Genomic DNA, 21,896 nt, shown 5'->3' with positions numbered 1-21,896 from the left:
CTGAAATTTAATGAAGCTAGCAAGCAGTATGAAGAATTAAGTAAACGAATAGAACGGATAGAACTGAAATCAGACGATACGAAACAAACAATCGTACAGGTGATGAACGACATATCCTCGCAGTTTGAAGAGAAGTTGAAAAGGTTAGCCGATGAGTGTCAAGAAAAGCACGATCATCAAAATCATGAAATCTGTGCTGTAAAAAAGGATTTAACGTTAATAGAATCTTCCGTTAAACATCAAAAGATCCAGTTGGCTACTATGCAGGAAGAAATTAAAACGCTACAGGCTAGAGACACCATTTATCGCAATAATCTGGGCAGTGATCGCTTCGAGTTTCCCCAATCACCGGATATAAATACGCCTTCGCCGGAATCTGAGGAGGATATTATATTAGAGGAAAATTGTCCGAAGATCACTGATGAACGAAATATAAATGGTATCATGACACAGCACGCTACGGACCGGAACAATCACACCACAAGAACAAGGAGTGAGAAAAGAAAGGTAAAGCTAAGTGTCAAGATGAGCGAAATCAAAGCCATGAGTAAATTTAGTGGTAAGTGCAATGAAAATGCTAGTTCTTTCTTAGAGAAATTCCAAGACGAATGTAATATAATGTCTATCGACCGATCACAATACATGAAATTAATACCCCATGTATTACTCCCACCTTGTTCCTTATGGTTTAAGGCAATACGTGATCACATTAGTACATATGAGGAATTTAAAGCGGCATTGATCGCGAATTACGAAAATGACTTTTTGCTGGCAAACAGAGATGCCACTCTTAGGAATCAACATTTCAATCCTCGATTGCACAAATCTATTGTAGAGTTTGTTATAAATGTCTATAATGAATTAAAGGTTGTTAATCCCTTGCAATCGGAATCAAGAATAATTGCATCGATTCGCAATTTGCTTCCATTTAAATTACAGCAGATCTTATTTTCCACACAGTGTATGAGTTTCAGTCATTTATTAATGCTTGTACAATGCTACGAAACTCAATACCATGCTATGAATCTAACACAATCAGGAATGGGTAAAAGTAAGAATAATTCAGATCATTTGGTCCCTGTTCGGAATTTGAATATCCGAAGTGTGAATAATAATGAACCGAACCTAAGACGAGTATACTCTAGCAATCAAAATGAACAAAATAGACAAGGCTATGTAAGGAATCCGCCTAACCTAATCAACCGAAGTAGACACAAAAATAATAGAAATACATGTCAAAATCCTAGAGATGCTATCAATCCTATGTATAGACATAATCATTGTTCACGAGATGGTACTTCGTATCCAAATTCAAATCACGATGAAAGACATGTACAACCTAATGTAGAACCTAACCACGATTGTGCGGTACAATGCACTTTATTAGATTCATATGCCAGTGCGAATGTAACATGATTACCGTTAACGAAATTAGGTTAAACCCATGTTGGTTATAGATTCTTGTGAATTTTCGTTTTAAAGTTTGTGTTAATATTAATAATGAAAACGACGGTTATAAATATTTGAAATGCATCTAGTTAAAGAGTTAGTAGCACCCAACATTCTTGATCAAATAAATAAGAATGAAAAATAACAATAATAATGAAAAATGTGTATTTAATAACAAAAAGGTGTCTTTTGTTTCTGTAAAATAAATTTATTTACTTCCATTTGATTATTCAAACGTAGGTTATGTTTAATTTTTATTCTTTCTTATTAATGTGAAGAATCATAATTCAATTTATAATTAGTTAAAGGCAAAAAAATTACTTTATATCAGATTGATTTGTGTTTAATTATCAAAGATTATGTTAAGAATAAGATTCATTCTATAAAATCCATTATTCAATTACTACCTTGAATGAAATTCTTCTTTATTTATGACATCTTAGTGCTACTATGTATACATTACAATTGCAACATCTAACTTATTTGTTATACAATGCGCCCGAAAAGAATAAATATTATTTGTCACATCATCGTTTGTAATAATGATCGAAACTAGTAATCTTGATAATTTGTGTTTCACCCTCGTTAATTATATTTCTAAGCGACGATGTTTTTAATGATAAAGAATAAATAATAATGTAATAAAAGAGAAATATTAATGAAATCAAAGATTTATTGTAAATGTATTTATGTGAATGATAATAACTAATATTTTATATATATATGAGGGTTAACAAAAAAAAAAATATAATGAAGATATATACGAGGTGTGATCACAATATAAAGAACATATGTAATGTACGAACATTAATCTAATCAGACCAGTGGTTCTTGAATATAAAAGCCAAGCCTACTCATGACTTTTAAATTCAGTCCCTTTATCGGGCGACATTTTCTATAACGAAATACTTTAGTTTGTATAATATTTACCTGTACCGTGGGCAAAAAGTGCTCATAAATATGTAATATACTTAGTAGAATGTTCATTTTAAATTAACAGAAAAGAAGAATGTTTTTAATATATGTAAGAGATTATTATGGGATAGTTGTGGCTATGTACATGTTATGTGTTGACCTAGTCAAGTGAATTTATGTATTTCACGGTTTTAAGAAGGAATATTTAAGACATATCAAGCAATAAAGGTGAGGCTAATGATCTTTGAATATCTGAGTTGATTCTTGTATAAAGAAAAGTTATTATCGCTTCGTAACATATATTTTACCAGACGGACCAGGTTGACGACGCTTTTCTATAGAGTCGTTATACTGTATACCATGAGGAATACATGCGATATTCAAAAAAATTTTTGAACGCACATGTGAAGCAAGACTTAACAAAGTTTCTTTAATTTGATTTCCTGTATCGCTGGTTCAATATCATCCCACTCTGTTCCTTCTTCATACTCACTAGTTAATTCTTCATTATCATACTAACTCTGAACACTTCCTTGCGATATCTTGGACCAAATCTCTGCAAATGATTTTAGTTCTTCGATAAGTTTCCCTTTTTCTATGCTGGGAATTAACTCACAGATTTTGTTCGTTGCATTTGTGGAAAGTTCTTCTTTTAAATCAGAAAACCACCTTGGATCAAAACACGCCAAGTGTAGATAAAGGTTTTTGTGTTTTGAAAGCCGGTTAGTCATACTTTGATTGATTTTATCAAGGACAATATTGAAAAAACACAATCTGAAGCTTTCCTCTTCTGTGTTCCCTATGATTTTATGAGATGCCAATTCACTACTCATTTTCTTTACCTTAGGTACTTTTGTTTTCGGAAGCTCTGTTTCAACCCAAAGATCTTCAACTGAAGAACACTCTTCTACTCTATCGCTAATTTTTTCTGACACTGCTCTTATAAGTCTTTGCTGCCAGACTAACTTTATCAAATTTATTCCTTGCTTTATTTAAACCATTCTGTGCAGCGGAAATGAACCTCCAAGTTTGTACATAATCAAGGGTTTTGGTTTGAAGGTAATCTGATAGCGAACTAGTAATTTGAAATATTAGTAAAATCATCATGGCCACTAAAATTGTTTCGTAGGAGACGAATTTCTTCAACAATAAAAAGCACCATTGCGAAACTTTTTGATTGAATTTATTGGAGATACCAATAAGGAAGAGTGTAATCACCAGTTCAACAAAGACTGGCCCCGCTATCCTCTCTTTACCAGCTCTACCTTCTGCCCAATAATAAAAATGAAGAAATATACGTACGGTAGCATGACTTTTACTGTTCCACCTAACCGTTCCAATAGCAGCAATACGTGCACTAGGGTTCTGTTTTATATACATATTAAGACTGAGAAATGTCTGTGTTTCATGTAGTAATCCAAAAAAGAATATGGAAGCTGGAAGGCATTGCGCCGTATCACAAACAACAACGTTGAGGACATGGGCATAATACCACGTGTGAATATGGTGAAGATTAACTCTTGAAGCCTTGCCGTGACGCTATTATATTGACCACTCATATTCGAAGCTCCATCAAATGAATTCGCAATGCTCTTTAGTCCCATCTAGTTCAGCTTCGTTCAATGTGTCGGTCAAAGTTTGGAAGAGACCATTTTCAGTTGTAGAATTTACACATTTTAGTCCTATTACTCTTTTCTTCACTTCTGCTTCCAAAATATATCGAATTACTATTACACACTGGTCAAAACTAGACACATCTATAGTCGTATCCATTAGTACGGAAAATTGGTTAGCTTTTCTAATTTCATTCGAAATAATGTCCTGCATCTTTTTGTTAATAATACGGATATTTTTATTCTATTGTACTCTTGCTTAAAAATTTGTTTGTCATTAAACTTTTGCTGTTACTCTGGCTTAAAAGTTATTTGTTTTCCCATTCCACTTCCTTTCCGATCCTCTTTTATTCTAGGTTCATGAAAAGATTTACTTTGCTCAATAAACTTTCTTCAGATGATTGCTCAAAGCAGTAGCGGTTCGTGGTCTGTAGAAGCACCGGTTGCAATGTTGCAATATCAAAGGTATGTAGTTACGCGCAAGTGTTCCCCTCCCCCAGCATTCTTGAGTTTATCCAAAAAATATTCAGGAAATATGAAGAGGAAAGTCCTTTTAAGCTCCATTTGTATACTTATTGATTTAAGTGTATTCTCTAATATTGATTTAATATATGTTATTTCCTTTTTTTTTTTTTTCAAACAACCACTATCAATGTACGTTTGAACACTATTTATATACAAATATTCTACGTTCATGCTATTGAACAACAGATAAATCGAATATATAGCATGTGCTGTAAACCATGAATGATATCGTTAACCCAAAAAGAAAAAAAAAAAAAAAAAAAAAAAAAAAACAAGGAAATTGCATATACTCATGCATGCAGTTAAACAAAATTATTTAATTAAATAAACTATGCATTATTTTAAAATGGAAGATCTTTCTTCGTTCTTTTCGAGCTTCAAATTTTTCTATGACTTCATTGAAATCTGAAATGCCGCTCGCCAAGTTTTTCTGAATAGAAAGCATCGCTACTGCAAGCATTTTCCGCTTTATTTTCTTTAGGGTACAGAAACACCTCTCTTCTCCGACAATATGCATTTTGTTAGTATTTCTTTGTATGAATATAACTAACTAACTAACTCTATGGCCTATGGAACCCGGAGGTTCAATGCCGCATTGACAAAAGCTCTCCACTGACTTCTACTCTTAGCCAATTGGGTCCAGTTTCTACTTTGTATTCCTATTTCAGCGAGATCCATCTTAATATTGAACTCCCATTTGCGCCTAGGTCTACCTAATGGTCGTCTTCCGTTTGGTTTTCCAGTCAAGACTTTGAAAGGGTTTCTACTTTCTTCCATCCTAGCTACACGACCTGCCCCCTAAGCCTCCTAAACTTGATGACCCTAACAATGTTTGGTAAACCGTATAAATTATGTAGTTCCTCATTATGAAGTTTTCGCCATTCCCCATTCCTCTTGGGTTCGAATATTCGTCTCAGGATCTTGTTCTCAAATACTTTCAGTCTCAGAGTAAGTGACCATGTTTCGCAACCATACAGAACAACAGGCATGATTATCGCTTTATATATTTTAAGCTTCAAATTACTCCACAGAATTCGCGACGACAAGAAATTTTGAACTGAATAATAACACGAATTCCCTGCTTTTAATCGACATTTAATTTCTTCGTGAATATGATTTTCTTCTGTTAATATTGATCCAAGATATTTGAAGCTATCCACTTTATCAAAAGTATTATTTAATACTTTAACGCATCCATGATTTGCCGTATTACAGTCCCGACGCACTTCTATGTATTTAGTTTTCTCTGCATTTACTTCTAAATCCAAGTCACTGCAAGCGTTTAATAAGACCTCTTTGTACGAATATAAGGGACAAAAAGTCCATTTTCAGTAACTACGTACTTTTGTCTGCTGTTCTACTAAAAACACGCGTGAAATCTAAGATTTTTTTCCTTCGAAAATGAAAAGAAAAATAATAGTTTAACATCCCAGCAATTTACGCTAAAGAAGACAGATGAGTATTGAAAGTAAATGATTTCAGATTAATTTTTTATGCTTTCCGCCGGAAATCGAACACGAGATCATGTGCACGAAAGACACAGAGCTAGGAATTAAACCAGTTGAGTTATTTTGGGTTTAACGCCCCGGTGAGCAGCGAGGCTATATGAGACGTGGACCTACTGATTAACATGGAATCCGAACCACATGAGCCCTCGTCGGGAAGGAATTAGACCAGTGGTAAGACATTTTCTTCTTCGAGACTCGATCGCCCCCCCGCAGAATAGGATATTTTGTATTTTAAAAATAAAACCTATCCCAAGAATTTTCACCTTTATATTACAAATGTAAAATAAAATCTATTGCATTCGAACGACCGCCCTCCCTCAAACATTCAGTCTGGATCCGCCCCTGCTACCACCAGACACGTATTTGTTCTTTGCGAGTTTCTGTTTTGTGAATAACTTCTTTCTTCCAAGCGTCTATATCTCACTCACTCTATCAATTGAGTCAAGCGCTGCCAAGCGGAGGAATTCGTAACTACCACAGAAGCTGACTATATACCAGTTGTGGATGAAGGAGCAACTGGAAGAGGGCAATACGGGAGGATAGCAGCGATGCAAGAATAAATCCACCTCCTCATGTTAAGAGATAGGAGCTCGCTGCCATACGCTCAATGTTACTGCTTCCAGTGGCAACACTCGCTGTAACCGGAAAAATAAATCTCTCTTTTTCTTTCAGTTTTTTAATTGATTTTTTTTTAGAAATGCATCAATACTGTTTTGCGTTCAAGAGCAATGGTTTATTTTTTACTGATACTCTACTCTAATGCTTAAAAATATCTTTAGTATTAAAAAAAGTATCCGGTTGCACAACCATGCAACATATAGTACCAGCCGCCGCTGGCTCAAAGTATGATCATAATCACTAAGAACAAAAATGATTACTAGAAAGTTCTCATAGTTGATATCTGGATCATCTAAGCTGTATACACACTCTTCTTTCCCTCGGAAAACGAGGCCTTGTTTTCCTATTAATTTAATCACATTAATTACCGATGCAAGCACTTTCCTTCTTTCCAAAACTTTCTGCCTTCACTTCTCAATTTGCTTTTCAAATAACATGTGCTCAATTGTATAACCATGTTTGTAAGAAATATATCTTTTCAGTGATCCTAAATGTACGTTTGACTTTTCGTGGTCGCCAACTGTCTAGCTAATATGTCTAATATGCCTGGCTAATAGGCTTAAATCTTTCCAAGCCTTCGCAAAACATAGACGATCCGCCACTAAATGCGACCAAATATGTAAAAATATAAATTTTTGCCTGAAATCCATGGGCCGGCAGGTCAGTCCGACGTTGGTGTTAAATCGCAAATTATTATAAACAATATTTAAAATGAGACACAGCAATATTTGAAATTTTCACTTGCTGAAATACGGGATTTTTCAGAATTGACTTATCACAGGTTAAAACACACCCAAAGATTCTTTAAAATGGCTGGATTTCTCTGAAGAAATATCTGAAACTATCGTCGACAGTATGTCACCCTTTTCACTTGGCTACTCTTTTAATTCGTGGACAACAGAGTTATAGTGTACACATGAAACTTTTCTGCTTTCGCAAGAAAGTGACAAGTCAGCACAATGACTTCTTGGTAGATACCAGTAGTCGGTCCTTCACATTCTGGATTGTTCCTTTGACATTTTAGACGAGCTTCTAACTGCTCATCCTAATAAAGTCCCTTTGATTTCTAGTTGTTGACAATGCCAAATGCTGAATTTACTTGGAGGACGTCTTTACCTAAAACTCTCCAAGAATTGTTTTGATGGACATTATCAATTCTGTCATTCAATAAGCAAATAATGAAAATTCGATGTTCCAGAGTACACCAATACATTTTTCAACTACTCTGTATACACGTACACGAACATTAACAACCACGAACAGCAATCATATTGTACAGATAGCCTCAGCCAAATGACAGAAACAAAACGGGTCCAGGAAGTCATAGACTTCTGCTACTACGTGTCGCAACTATTAGCACGCAAAAAACACATTTAATTTCTCAAGTTTCATATAAATGGAGTTATATTCAAATTTCATTGTAATATTTATATTAGCATTACAGTTATTAACGAAATGCCTGTTTCGGTAACAAGTGGGACACCTTGTATAATTGGACCGTCAATAATTAAACCATACTTTGCAGGAAGGTCATAAGCAACAAAAATAAAATTTCAAAGGAGACACAAAAAGCTGAACAGCTTAAAAGTGCTTGCAGATTCACCAACGAAATTAATTATAATGATACTACTATTAGCAATATTACATGAGAAAAAAATGGACCTATCTGAAAATATAGAATCTAAGAATATTACTTTTGTCGTTAGCAGATATGTCCTTTTTTACAAAGTATGTGTGTTACCTTCTTACGACGCGTAGTCAACAGAGTTGTAACTCCCTTCTTTATATCTTAAAAAATTCTTAACACATTTACTCCTCAGGGAGTGGGCTTTCTTTTGGAATGTCGCCAGTTTTCCCCATATTTTATGCGGGAAAAGGGGAAGGAGAGAAACGGAATTTGTGTCAAAAAGTAGTAAATGGCATTATATACTGAAAACACGGGCTAATAATGGTCCAAGATATAAGTGGGCAACTTTTGGTTCTGGTTGGACTAGGCGCAAGGTTACTAGCTGCCGTCAAAGTTTACTTTTTCTTCGTATTTTCGTTTCTTTCGGAGGGTCTGTGTAGTAAAATAAAAGACAAAATAGAACAAAAACAGCGTTTGCAATGGATAAGAATGTAATTATCTTGAAAAGCCAGTTAGAAGGAGCAAGGCTAGTGGTCGTGTTAGCTCAGACCATTAGAGGTCAAATCATAAGGTTGTGAGTTCGATTCCCATCTGGATCAATTCTTTTCTTTGTATGAAATTCCATTTTCTGCAATGCATGAAAAATTATATAAAATAATTTCATTAAAATACATTAGTTCGTATAATCAGTGGTCGAAGTGAGACGGTATGCGGTGGTATGCCATACCGCCTCTGGTTTTTCAGTAATGAGGACATACCGTCTCTGGTTTTTCAGTGATCAAGACAATATTTAAATAGCCGGTATGTTGAGTCAAAATCATACTAAAACATACCGCCTCTTCTTTTTTCCCACTTCGAGCACTGCGTATAATCATTGCAGAACATAAGTAATTATTATGTTTAAAATATAACATCTGAGGTAGGTGTTCACAGAACGTCGGTATAATATAATGTGAATGCTAAATACAAATTAAGAAAATTGTGTAATAGCAATAAATAAGTTATGTAATTAATTTATTTGCACCTATTTATCATATAGAGGTTACTTGTCAATATTCTCATTACAGCATGTCATTCACGTTTTTGAAATATATTCCTAGGCGTAAAGAAAAAGTATAAACAGAGAATATCCAAAGTCGGATCGCAGTTCCAGACAAACAACTCAATAGCACCAAAACGCTTACAAAAATTCCCGATTCCCAAAGATTACGTGACGAGACTGAAATTGTCCTTAGAATAGGAAGTCTTTACATAGGGTTTCAGTTCAATACTCTGATATGCTTTTGTAACATGGCGGTGCCTTGGTCGCTCTCTTTCTTACTACCATATATATATAAATAACTACATGAACTGACATAAAATAAAGACGTACTTCCGTTTGACGTGGAAAGTTGAAATTTGGCATAATTGTAGCTTTCTAGTACTAACCCACAGGAAAAGTGAATATTTTTAATTTTTAAGGGGACTAAAGGGGGGATGAAGAAATTCTCCATGTTATTTAAATGGGCCATTTTTGGACCTATAATCTCATATTTTAGGTACTTCGAATTGCAATAAAAACTTGAAATTCGGTATGCTTGTACGAGTTCGTTAGCGTTACCTATGTAAATCAGTAAAAATAAAAATTTCCGACCGTAGAGTGGTTTTATGGGGAACTGAAAAAATCTTCCCCATACTATTTATATGGGACATCTTCACCCAAAAAAGTATTGGGCACTTTCTGTAGGGTACAACGATTAAATTTGGCATGATTGTAGCTTTTCAGGACTAACCCATAGGAAAATTGCCAAAAATGAATATTTTTAATTTTTAGGGAGTCTAAAACGAAGATGAAGAAATTCTCTGTGTTATTTATATGGGCCATTTTTTGTACCTATAATCTCATGTTTTAGATACTTCGAATTGGAATATAAACTTGAAATTCAGTATGTTTGTACATTTTCGTTAGCGTTACCTAAAAAAAAAAAAAATCACCAAAGATAAAAATTTCCAACCGTATACTGATTTTATGGGGAACTGAAAAATCTTTCACATGTTATTTATATAAGACATCTTCTACACACCAAAATGTTCAGGCACTTCCGACAAGATTAGAATGATGAAATTTGACATGATTGTCCTGCCAGAACTAACAAACAGGAATATTGCCAAAACTGAATATTTTTAATTTTTAATAGGTCTAAAGGGGGGATGAAATAACTTCCATGATATTTAAATGGGTGTTTTCTTGGGATACCAAACCTTATCTTTTAGATAGTTGAAATACGAAAAGAAACTTGACATTTCGTAGAATTGTGGGTTTAAGAGATGCGAGGCCAGGGGCGGATCCAGAACCGACTTCTGGGGGAAGCGGTGGGTTGTCATACTGCTACTTTTAAGGGCTCCCAACTTTGGGATGGGTTTTATGTATATATATAAAATAAAAAAGTTTCCTTTTTTGGGGGGGCGATCGCCCCGATCGCCCCCACCCCTGGATCCGCCCCTGTGCGAGGCCGTAGGTCGAGCAAACGCAGGTATCAGGGGCGGAGCCTCCAGCTAGCCAATGGCATATATATATATATATATATATATATATATATATATATATATATATATATATATATATATATATATATATATATATATATATATATATATATATATATAGGGTGTTTCAAAACAACACCGACAACGTTTGGGAGGTGATTTCTGACACCAAGGTAAGACGAAAAGTATAGACCAACCTGGGTGCACAAATGCTTCCTTTCGGAGTTATAGGCTCCCGAAAATATGAAAAAATTAACTTTAAAGGTCCATAGCTCCAAAACTATGGGACTTACCGTAGTCAGGTCAAGACTTCACTTAGAAACTAATATGTGCGCCATCCAAAAATGCATGTTTCAGAATCCTAAGGTACTCACGCAACAATTCTTAATAGAAGCAGTTTGGCTATGGGCATATAACTTGAAGTACTCACCAAGTACCTCTATAAAAATTTATGCGGGAGTACAGTAGGATTCTGAAACATGGATATTTGGTGTTTCGCAGTGGGTCACGTCCTGTTCACCCACTATCCTCTGACCTTCTCATAAATCTTGACCCATTTGACCGACCGATGCACTCCACCTCTGATTTTAACGTGGCTTACTTCATTTAAAAGATGAAACATGCATCTACACAATTTTTTCTCGATTTTGAAGGTTGGATTGATACTTACACTAGTTGACATGGTCATTTCTTCTCACGGTGAGAAATTGATATTATTAAAAAGCCCATCTACTTTCCAAAGTTCTTAGAAACGCTTTCCTGACCCCGAAAACTATGAATTCCCCAAATATTTCGGTAATTTTTGACATTTTATTTTTCAGATCTTCCAGCCCCTCATTCTGTGAAGATGGGGAAGAATTTGGACGTAAACGCCATTGGGAGCATTACTATTCATCTTAGCAACCCAGAAAACTATGTACAACACACTGCGATCAGTCATTTTACTTATTTTTATGTCACTCCTCCCAACTTTCATCCCTTGGGGTATCTTACTACCACAATATTATTTTCTTAGATTGAAAGTAATACGTCAAACACGTTTCGTAAAAGTTGATCCAGACATTCCGGAGTTATGCTGGGATATATATTTATATACATACATAAAATATTTAGAGCTGTGCGAGCAACATTTTCGAGGCTGCCCCTGTGAATTCAAAATCCAGATGACATGCTTGCTCATGCCTAAACGTGGCATTAAACGTCACTGCGATTGTAATCTGATAGCTTGACGAACCCAAATTATAAATTCGACACTAATCTCAGTCACTTGAGACATTTTATTTTTCATCCCTTTTCACTCCACACTAATGTTGAAGTTTTACATTTCTTTTACATGTCAACCTCTTCCCACCATCCCAGGGTACTAATTGGAGCTAAACGTAGAGACTCTAATGGCATAGGAAGTGTCAACAATCAACTAAGGGACTCCGAAAACTATGTGCCGTTCAAAAGATTCAGTTCGTTCATAAACGATCCATCACTACGCAGAGTTATCATTCCAGTAGTTTGTGCATCTCTGTCGCACATGGCTTGAGCAGGTTTTAACTAACTATATAAAGTACGGAACGAAAATCATGATTAAAGCTAAAGATGATTTAAGTCCTTTATTTTTGTAAAAACACAAAAAAACCTCACATATGATTTCAATGCTTTTAGTGTTTTTCATATGATTCCTTTTTCAGTTTATTTATTAAAGCGTAAAACTTCTATATAGTAGAAAATTGAGTACTATGTAAATACGAGTACAAGTTAAATAATACTGACCCGGATACACTTACCTATCATAGAAAATATATCTGAGTGGTAAATAGATCCTTCGTTTGAAGACTCTCCATCAGCTCTGTATAACATACGGCTGACCATCAGACCAAAAAAGGCTCCGAAAACATGAACGTACATAGAAGCACCTGCATCTATGGCCTACAAAGAAGAAATATAATAATCAGGGGCATAGGGACGAGGAATATAATATACACTTGTTAAATTTTAATAAAACAACACTATATTCATTCGTTCTGTTTACTATATTTTAAGTGATACACTACTTATCCTCAATTAAAAAGAACTACGATTTATTTTTTAAAGGTCATTCTTAACTAACAGGATTAATGTTGGACTAAGGAAAAAGTTTGTCTAGTGCTATATGGAGTATTGGTCTGTATGGCTCAGAGACGTAGATACTACGAAAGTGAGAGCGGAAATATTCAGAGAGCTTCGAAATGTGGTATTGGAGGAAGATGGAGAAAATAAAATGGACAGAAAGAGTGACAAACGAAGACGTTTTAAAACAGATATTTGAGAAGAGGAAGCTTCTAGCCACCATCCTTCGTAAAAAGACCAATTGAACTGGATACATCTTGCGAAGAAATTGTCTTCTTCATCCGCTATAGAAGGAAAGATGGAAGGAAAGGGAGGAATAGGAAGAAGTACACAACTGATTGATGATTTGAAAAATGGAAGAAAATATTGGGAGTTAAAAGAGGAAGCTGAAGATCGAGAAACATGGAAGAAACATTTCCAGAGACCCAAACGTAAACTTAAAAAGTGGTCCCAGGAATTGCCAACAGGCAGAATACTTAATAATAATAATAATAATAATAATAATAATAATAATAATAATAATAATAATAATAATAATAATAATAATAATAATATTATTATTATTATTATTATTATTATTATTATTATTATTATTATTATTATTATTATTATTATTATTATTATTATTATTATTATTATTATTATTATTATTATATATGAAAAACTGGTGTAAGAGCTTGCGTTTATATGTTAATGTTCGAATATAATCGGGAGCTCATGTGATTCAGATTCCAGTTAATCAGTAGGTCCCGTCTCATATAGCCTCGCTGCTGAAAGTAACGTTAAACTCAAAATCAACTCAACTCAATCATTGCACAAAATATGCATTTTCTCGTCATATATATATATATATATATATATATATATATATATATATATATATATATATATATATATATATATATATATATATGTGTGTGTGTGTGTGTGTGTGTGTGTGTGTGTGTGCACATTCTAGAAACATTTTCAATTTCTGTGCTGCAGTAATGACTCGCTTTTATAGTGTCTTGTATTTAACAGACAGAAATAAAACTACAATGGCAAATTCGTTGTTATTTTTTCTATAATATTTATCTTATATCAGAATATAAAGAATGTCTACAAAGTGCAAAATTGCTGGAGGCCTCAAAGCAAGAAGAGGAGGAAGGGGGGAGGAGAGACAAAGTAGATTTCGCCACAACTGTCGATATCACTTCCGTCTTGTAGAACTCTGGAACAGCCACTGGTAAAGACGTATCGTAAAAAGAAGCTGACAGAAGAAAGTACATGAACTAGTTGATACAATATGGAAAAAGGAGGAAATAAGTACCAAAGAATGAAATATAAGAATTGTTCCACTATTTAATAAAAGAGATTGAAAGGATTAGAAATTACACAGGAATCACATTTATGTAGGTGCTGTTAATAATATATTATCTAGTATAATATTCAGAGATTAAAGGTTGATATCGAGAAAGCAATTGGCGAATATCAGGCAGAATTTAGAACAAAGAAAAGTACAATAAATAAGTGTTTTGTAATTCAACAATAATAGAAACACATCACAACTATAACTCTGACTAATATGTGCTACTCATAGATTTTAAATAGGTATTTGACAGCATTATTAGACAGAAACTGTTTTCAGTCAATGGTACAAATAAATAAATAAAATTATTCTATATATTGTAAATCCATATATAGAAATATTTTCTATTATCCATAAAATATATTACACTGGAAATTATTTATTTATTGAAACAAGTATTAATTAATTATGTATAATGATTATTCAGAAATAAATTTGCCATAGTTACCTATATATTTAGTTTATCTAGATAAAGGTCTAATTTTCTCAATATAGTTTTTTTTTTTTTCCTTACAGCACTTCTGTTCTGCTACCGATTATAATGATTTACAAGGGTTAAAGAACTAGATACTTTACGCTATCAATGAATCATGGACAAAATCTTTTAAATAAAACATAATTAAATGATTCAAACCAAGCTAATATACTGCTACTACCACAACAGTAAAATTAAAAAGTATAAGAAAAACTATCGCAAACGCTTTAAAATGTTATAGATATTGACACAAACGATATAGACATCTTATCAGTAGTTTAATTTCGGATACATTCACATCACTTTATGAAAGAACAGTAGGGATCTTATTAGAATACATTATAACAATAGAGGTCTGCACAGATCGAATTTTAAAGTCTGGTCCTACTCGAACCAACAATTTAAAAGCCTAGTAGCATCGAAGGTAAGATTAGGCTATGATTTTTAATTGGAGTCTGTCCAAATCACCTAATATTCCAATTAAAAAAAATAATAAAGAAATGAAAGTTAAGCTTCGATTGGATCTATACAAATCTCTAATCTGCACATAGCAATAAAGAACATAGAAGTTGAAGAATGTTTTATTTAAGTAGCAATATCAATTTTAAAAAAGAAGAAAAAAGAAAAACAAAAAAAGATAAACTCATAGAAAATCATACATGGTACACACTAACGTCATACTTATTCTGAATTTTTTCTTCATGAATACATAACGAAAATAGAAATGAACAGGGAGATTAAAATGCGGTCATGTAACACTTGTTGAATCCAAAATTGCAGTTGATGCAAAAACTGTAACATGTGCATGATGTCATCAGGTGTATGTGCATGCATATATATCCTCCGCAGAGTAACTGGTACTTACCTGCAGAATGTCAGTTCCAACCCACTCGTTCGTCGTGTACAAAGCAATCTCGATGACAGACATTATCAACAGTTGCAAAGGAGTGGTTTTGCCCAGTACAACGCCAAACGAAATGAGAACAGCTGCAGTCGCTATGTCTGCATTCAGAATGCTACAAACAACAGAAATTTTGATTCATAGCTTTTTATTTATTTTAATATACAATGAAATTAAATTAAAAAAGGAGAAAATACAAGTATCTGAACAAGTTCTATTTACAGAGCAAATCTCCTTCTCTATTGTATTTAGTGTACTTATTTTTAATATTCATTTTATTTTGTCTTCCTCATGTTTTGTTTTGGTTAGTTTGAGCAGAAAATATATTTATGAAATAAGAATGTCATGGATATAATATACTGTGTTACATAAACAGAATTATATTTTTAAAATTTTGAAGAGTACATAATACAGTGTTAAAACAAAATAATACTAATACTCTAATATTTAAAGGCAGCAGTTAGAGTTGCAGGAACTAAATACCGAGATGAAATATTTGACATAAATAAAATTTTCAGTGATGTGGAAACTTGAATCTTTCTAAGTTTTAAAACCAAAATTCAACACGAAAACTATTGTTGAAATGCCCCTAACGTGTCATTGCCTACTAGCTATTAGTTTTCAAGAAATACGGTACATGAAATAGAAATGATGCTAAGAAATCAAAGGCTTATTTTAAAAATCTGTTAGTTTAAGACACTGGTATTCAACCTCGGGTACGCGCATCCCTAGAAGTACACCATGGCTTCTTATGAGGCAAGTACAATTTAAATAACATAGTTCTATTCTGTAACATAATTCTATTAAATTTATAGCATAATTTTCCTGTTTATAGTAGTAAAAGTGAGTCATTAATTAATAAGTAATAAATTGTATAATTTATTTTAATATACGAGTCACGTCCAGAAAGTAAGTTACCCTAGCACTGTAAACACACACACACACAAAACAGTGATATTGAAATATTTATTGCCACAGATATAGCATAGACGATATTACTTTTCAACACATTTAAAACCGGAATTCAGACACTTGTCATAACAGGGGATCACTTTTGTATTACGAGGTCGTAAAAGTCAACTGCCTGGGAATGGAACCAGTGTCTGCAGTTGTTCGTCACTATCAAAATGCTTATCGAACAGGTATTTCTTGAGGTGTAAGGAGACATGAAACTCGCTTCCACTGCCAGGCAGATGGCTTTTACGACATCGGAACACAAAAGTTGATCCCACAGTGGGACAAATGTCTGAATTCCGGTGGTGATAATGTTAGAAAGTAGTATCACCTGTGCAGTATCTGTGGTAATAAATATTTCAAGGTCACTGTGATTTCTTTGTGTTCACCGCGCTAGGGAAACTAAGTTTCTTGACGCGTCTCGTAGTTGCCCATACTTTGAATTAAGCTGGATTGTCACTTTACAAGAATCTTGTGCTGTCATTAAAAAATCTTGTATCTTTCTAGTTACTGTCATTAAAAAATCTTTCTATTTACTGTTTGCACATTACAACTTTCTGAAAGCAAAAAATATATCTCCACTCATGCCGCACTGTACACTAGTGGAAAAATAGTGAACCTCATTAAAAACATGTGTTTTGGCGCGCTTTCCGTCCCCGTTCAAAAGAATCCTTTGTTTCGGAAGCGGCGGAACTGTTTTTTTTTTTTTTTTCTTTATATCAGCCGAAGGGCGATAGCAGGTAGCAAGCAAGACGACCTAGTTTGTAAATTATTCGTTAGTAATTCGATTTGAAATGTGTTTTTTTGTTGAGAAATATGATGATTTATGTCCGATTGCCACAAGGGAATGTGAGATGAAATTGATGTCCTCCATAATAATCCTCGCCTCCCAATGTTGAAGACAACTCTGCTCTCCTGATCCTCCAAAGCATTGTTTTTCAACTTCATAAATATTTTGAACATCACGTATATATATATCGGAATCGTACTATGGCCAGATAGATGTTTCCCAATGTTGAAGACAGATTTGCACCGCTTCCTATATGGAGCGGGGGAACATCTATCTGGCCATAGTACGATTCCGTGTTCCCACTGTTCATTCTCTGACTAAAGATCTCCTGCATAAAATGAATATATCAGACTCCGGATGCTTGCAAAAATATCACTGACCTAAAGTTTCTACATAAGGTAATCAATGGGAACTTAAGGTCTGAAGACCTACTTCAAGAATTATCTCTTTGCAATCACCAAATACCCACCTCTTCCACCTTTCCCGCCCTATACTGCCGATTATTGAAAGCTTCTTCTTTCACAGAGCACCAAATTTATATAATCAGATAACAACTGACGTGGACATTTTTTTAAAGCTAGTCAGCTTATGACAGAATAATTACACAAATTCAAAGTAACTTAAAATGAACTAAGAAACTTCGTCTTTGCTTTGTCTTCACCATCTTTTGTTTTATATTCACAATGGACATCTACATAGTTACAATACAATAAAACTTTAATTTCCTCTTACCATGTGGTTTTATTAGTAAAATTTCATTGCAAATGTGTGTTTTTTTTTAATTTTTTTAATAATTGGCTTATATTTTATAGGTTACTTGTCAATACCATAGAGAGTGGCATTAGGAGCAAGTTTTATTTTATTTAATGCTTAAACAATGGCAATAATGTAATGATGTGATAAAAATGTCAGGGGTGACAAAGCTTCACTTTGGTTTGGGGGAGAAGGAGATTATGGGGGCGCAGACATGTTTTTCGCCTAGGGTATAAAATATCCTAGAGCCGCCCCTGAGTATGTGTATGACATATCCTGAGACGAATATTCGGACCCAAGAGGAACGGGAATGGGGAATGGCGGAAACTTCATAACGAGGAACTACATAATTTATACGGTTTACCCAACATTGTTAGGGTCGTCAAGGCTAGGAGGCTTAGGTGGGCAGGTCATGTAGCCAGAATGGAAGAAAGTAGAAACGCTTTCTAAGTCTTGACTGGAAGACCAATCGGAAAACGACCATTAATAAGACCTAGGCGCAGATGGGAGGACAATATCAAGATGGGCATGTCCACGGAAACAGGGACAAAAATTCATGAAAGAAATATAGCCTAGTTATAATTTTTAGTCAAGTTGTTCTTTTGATAGAAATATAGTTGCATCATTAATTGTTTTTCAGAGAATAACTCTTTTCTTATTTTTTCCATAGGTTACCTTTAATCTACTAAGTTTTAATGTTGATTATGCTATACAAGCTTTATTTATTATTACTTAGGTCTTATTTTTTTCTGTCGGTATCCCAAGTAAAATTTCATATAACTGATGAAACCTTTTCTTAAAGTAAAGTTCAATGTTCAACTTAATTAAACTGTGCTTATTTCAAGTTATTATAAATGTATGTTGCTTATGCTTAATAATAAAAGACCGTTGACAAATGTAACGTGAGTTACCCGACTCTGTGCATATTCCACTAAAATAAATAGTCAAAAAATGTATATAAAATTTTAATATTTTTGCCATAATTAAATTGTGTGTGTCCCTATCTTACATAGTAATTGCATGCACATAGCTATGCCAGCACAAAAGAAAATGTACTGAAAAACCTCAAGTTCTGAATGTAGGGAAAAAATTTGTAACGTGAGTTACTATAGTATTTTCTTTTCTCCTAGGTTTGCTATATCATATAAAATGACAATATTTGGTAATTATCTGTATAAATATGATATTTTTTTTGTTTTAAAAAAGCGGAGCTTTTAAGTTTATTTGTGGTTAGTATTCTTCAAAATATACGTCATTACGTAACTTGAGTTACCATGGACATACCGAGATGGATCTCGCAGAGATAGGAATACAAAGTAGAAACTGGATCCAATTGGCTAAGGATAGAAGTCAGTGGAGAGCTTTTGTGAACGCGGCATTGAACCTCTGAGTTCCATAGGCCAGAGAGTTAGTTTTAATACAGATTGTAAACTGGTAAAAACGAAATGGAATGTTCTATTCGAATAAAATTTGAAACTCAGAATATCTGTCTGTAGGCCTACAGGTTATACCAGAGGCGCAAATCTGTCTTCAACATTGGGGGGGACGGGTAAGACGTTCCCATATATATATATATATATATATATATATATATATATATATATATATATATATATATATATATATATATATATATATATATATATATATAAGCGATGTTCAAAATATTTATGAAGTTGAAAAACAATGCTGTGAATGATCAGGGGAGCAGAATTGTCTTCAGTGACGTATTTAGGAGGCTATCGGGCTCATTCTACCCTCGAAATAATTTGTTAGTTTTACGCATTCCACGTACAACAATAATCCTTCTTACCATTTCTAAGAATGTCATTGACTTTCCATTTTCTTATGCTTTTTGTTCAGAAATAATACTGTATTTGCCAAATTTCATTCCATGTAAGAACTGCGTCCTTAATTGTTCTTTCTGTCATCCTTTCTATTTTTCTGTTTCTTTTTCTTGACGTTACTACTTTCATTTCGCCTATCATACTTTATCGACCGTTGTCAGTTCACAAAAACTAAGAGGAGTTGATAAGCGAAACTAGTGTTCCACACCAACATGCGCGGATATCAACATGACAGGACTTTAGTTATTATAACAAAGGAACAATTATATCGTTTAGTTATTTTTAAAAGAAGGAAATGTTTGAATTAAAGAAAATCAAAACGGGGGAATAATTAGCCCGGGAAATTAGGACGGCCAAGAGGATGCTTTCTTTTTCTTGTATGAATAGAATAAAGGGTTAGATTCACTTCTAAATTTTTGTATCATATCATATAGGATTTATCGATCTGTAATTCTTGCCATTATAACTTCAATTTATGCATAAATTAAAATATATTTAATTCTCAAACTCAGGTGGGCAATTGCCCACTTCCTTCCTTGTGTTGGGCACAGCCCTCGAAAGAAAATCCTAAATACGCCATTGGTTGTCTTCAATATTGGAAGGTGGGCAGATTTGAGGCTTATTCTAGATAAGGGAGATGAAACTCATATTACGGTAGATGAATCTGATCAACTGTTGTAGAGTATATTATATATTAGGTGATGTAGATGAAGTAATAGTATATATCAGTATTACAAATCACTGCCGTGAAAACATTCTGAAATCTGAATACATGCATATTTATAATTGGTATGTTTCTAATTAGGCATCCACAAAGATCCACGTTAAAATTGTTTTATAGTAATATAATAATATAAATGACGACTTCCCCAAAACTCTGAAGAAAGAATATCAATTATGTATGACGCAACAATACTCTTTGAGCAAAATGATTATAATCTCAATAACATTACAGGAATCGTTGCAGAAATCTGACGCATGTCATACTCTTTACTTAACAGATGTCACCTTAAGATTATAAAGAAAAATATTACAGCAATTTAATTCTTTTCTTTGCTTACGAAACATCCTCTCTCAAAAGAAAAATTGGGACACGCGAAAATACGTAGGAACAAACCATGGTTCGAACTAGCAGTGAAAAGAAAACAGGCAAAATTACGTTGGCTACAAAATCCGAATGAAATAACTACACAAAATTTCGTAGACATCAGGCGAGGAACTTCCAAAACTTTTAGAACAAAGAAACGCGATATTTTGAAAGCTAAAATTTAGGAACTTGAAGATAATAGTAAAAATAAAAACATCCGGGACATGTATAAAGGGATCAACGAATTTAAGAAAGGCTATCAACCTCGTTCTTATATATGAAAGAAAGCTGATGGAACAGTTCTCACTGATACAGATAGCATTAGCCGCCAAGCGATATTTCGGGGTATTTTGCACCCCACTATTTGTGCATCAGAATTATGCACATGGAGGCCAACGTGTTAAATAGATGGAAAGATTTCTTTGACGATTTGCTTAACACGCAGCCAAAAACTAATGTGCGTGGAGAAAGGAAGATACACACCGCAGAACCATATATTCCAGAACCCAATCGAATAGAAGTAAAAATCGCTATAAAGAAATTAAAGAAACACAAATCTCGGGTGTAAACGAAATTCCGGCTGAGTTAATTTTAGCTGGAGGCACAAAATTGTGGAACAAGATACACAAACTCATTCTCCTTATCTGGAACAAGGAAGAATTGCCACAAGAGTGGGAAGAATCAATCATTGTTCCAATTCACAAGAAAGGCGGCAAAACTGACTGTAATAATTATCGAGGCATCTCTCTTCTGTTAACATCCTATAAAATCCTTTCAAACATTCTATTAGCAAGATTGACCCCATACACAGATGAAATTTTTGGAGATTATCAATGTGGATTTAGACGAAATCGATCAAC

At 33.8% G+C, this 21,896-nt stretch overlaps 1 protein-coding gene across 1 annotated transcript in view; it reads right to left on the bottom strand.

Annotated features, from left to right (window-relative positions):
• The window catches only part of Rh50 (Rhesus blood group-associated glycoprotein Rh50), a 114,875-nt gene that overhangs the window by 28,028 nt on the left and 64,951 nt on the right, over positions 1-21,896 (bottom strand). The window contains exons 3-4 of the mRNA XM_081771730.1: positions 15,570-15,720; positions 12,560-12,701 (exon numbers count right to left, since the gene is read on the bottom strand). Coding sequence (XP_081627856.1) covers positions 12,560-12,701; positions 15,570-15,720 — 293 coding nt within the window. The remainder of the gene's footprint in view (positions 1-12,559; positions 12,702-15,569; positions 15,721-21,896) is intronic.

Source organism: Thermobia domestica, chromosome 9 (genome assembly GCF_964235325.1).
Source record: "Thermobia domestica chromosome 9, izTheDome1.hap1.1, whole genome shotgun sequence".
Classification (NCBI taxonomy): domain Eukaryota; kingdom Metazoa; phylum Arthropoda; class Insecta; order Zygentoma; family Lepismatidae; genus Thermobia; species Thermobia domestica.
This window is presented reverse-complemented; position numbering and strand designations above follow the sequence as displayed.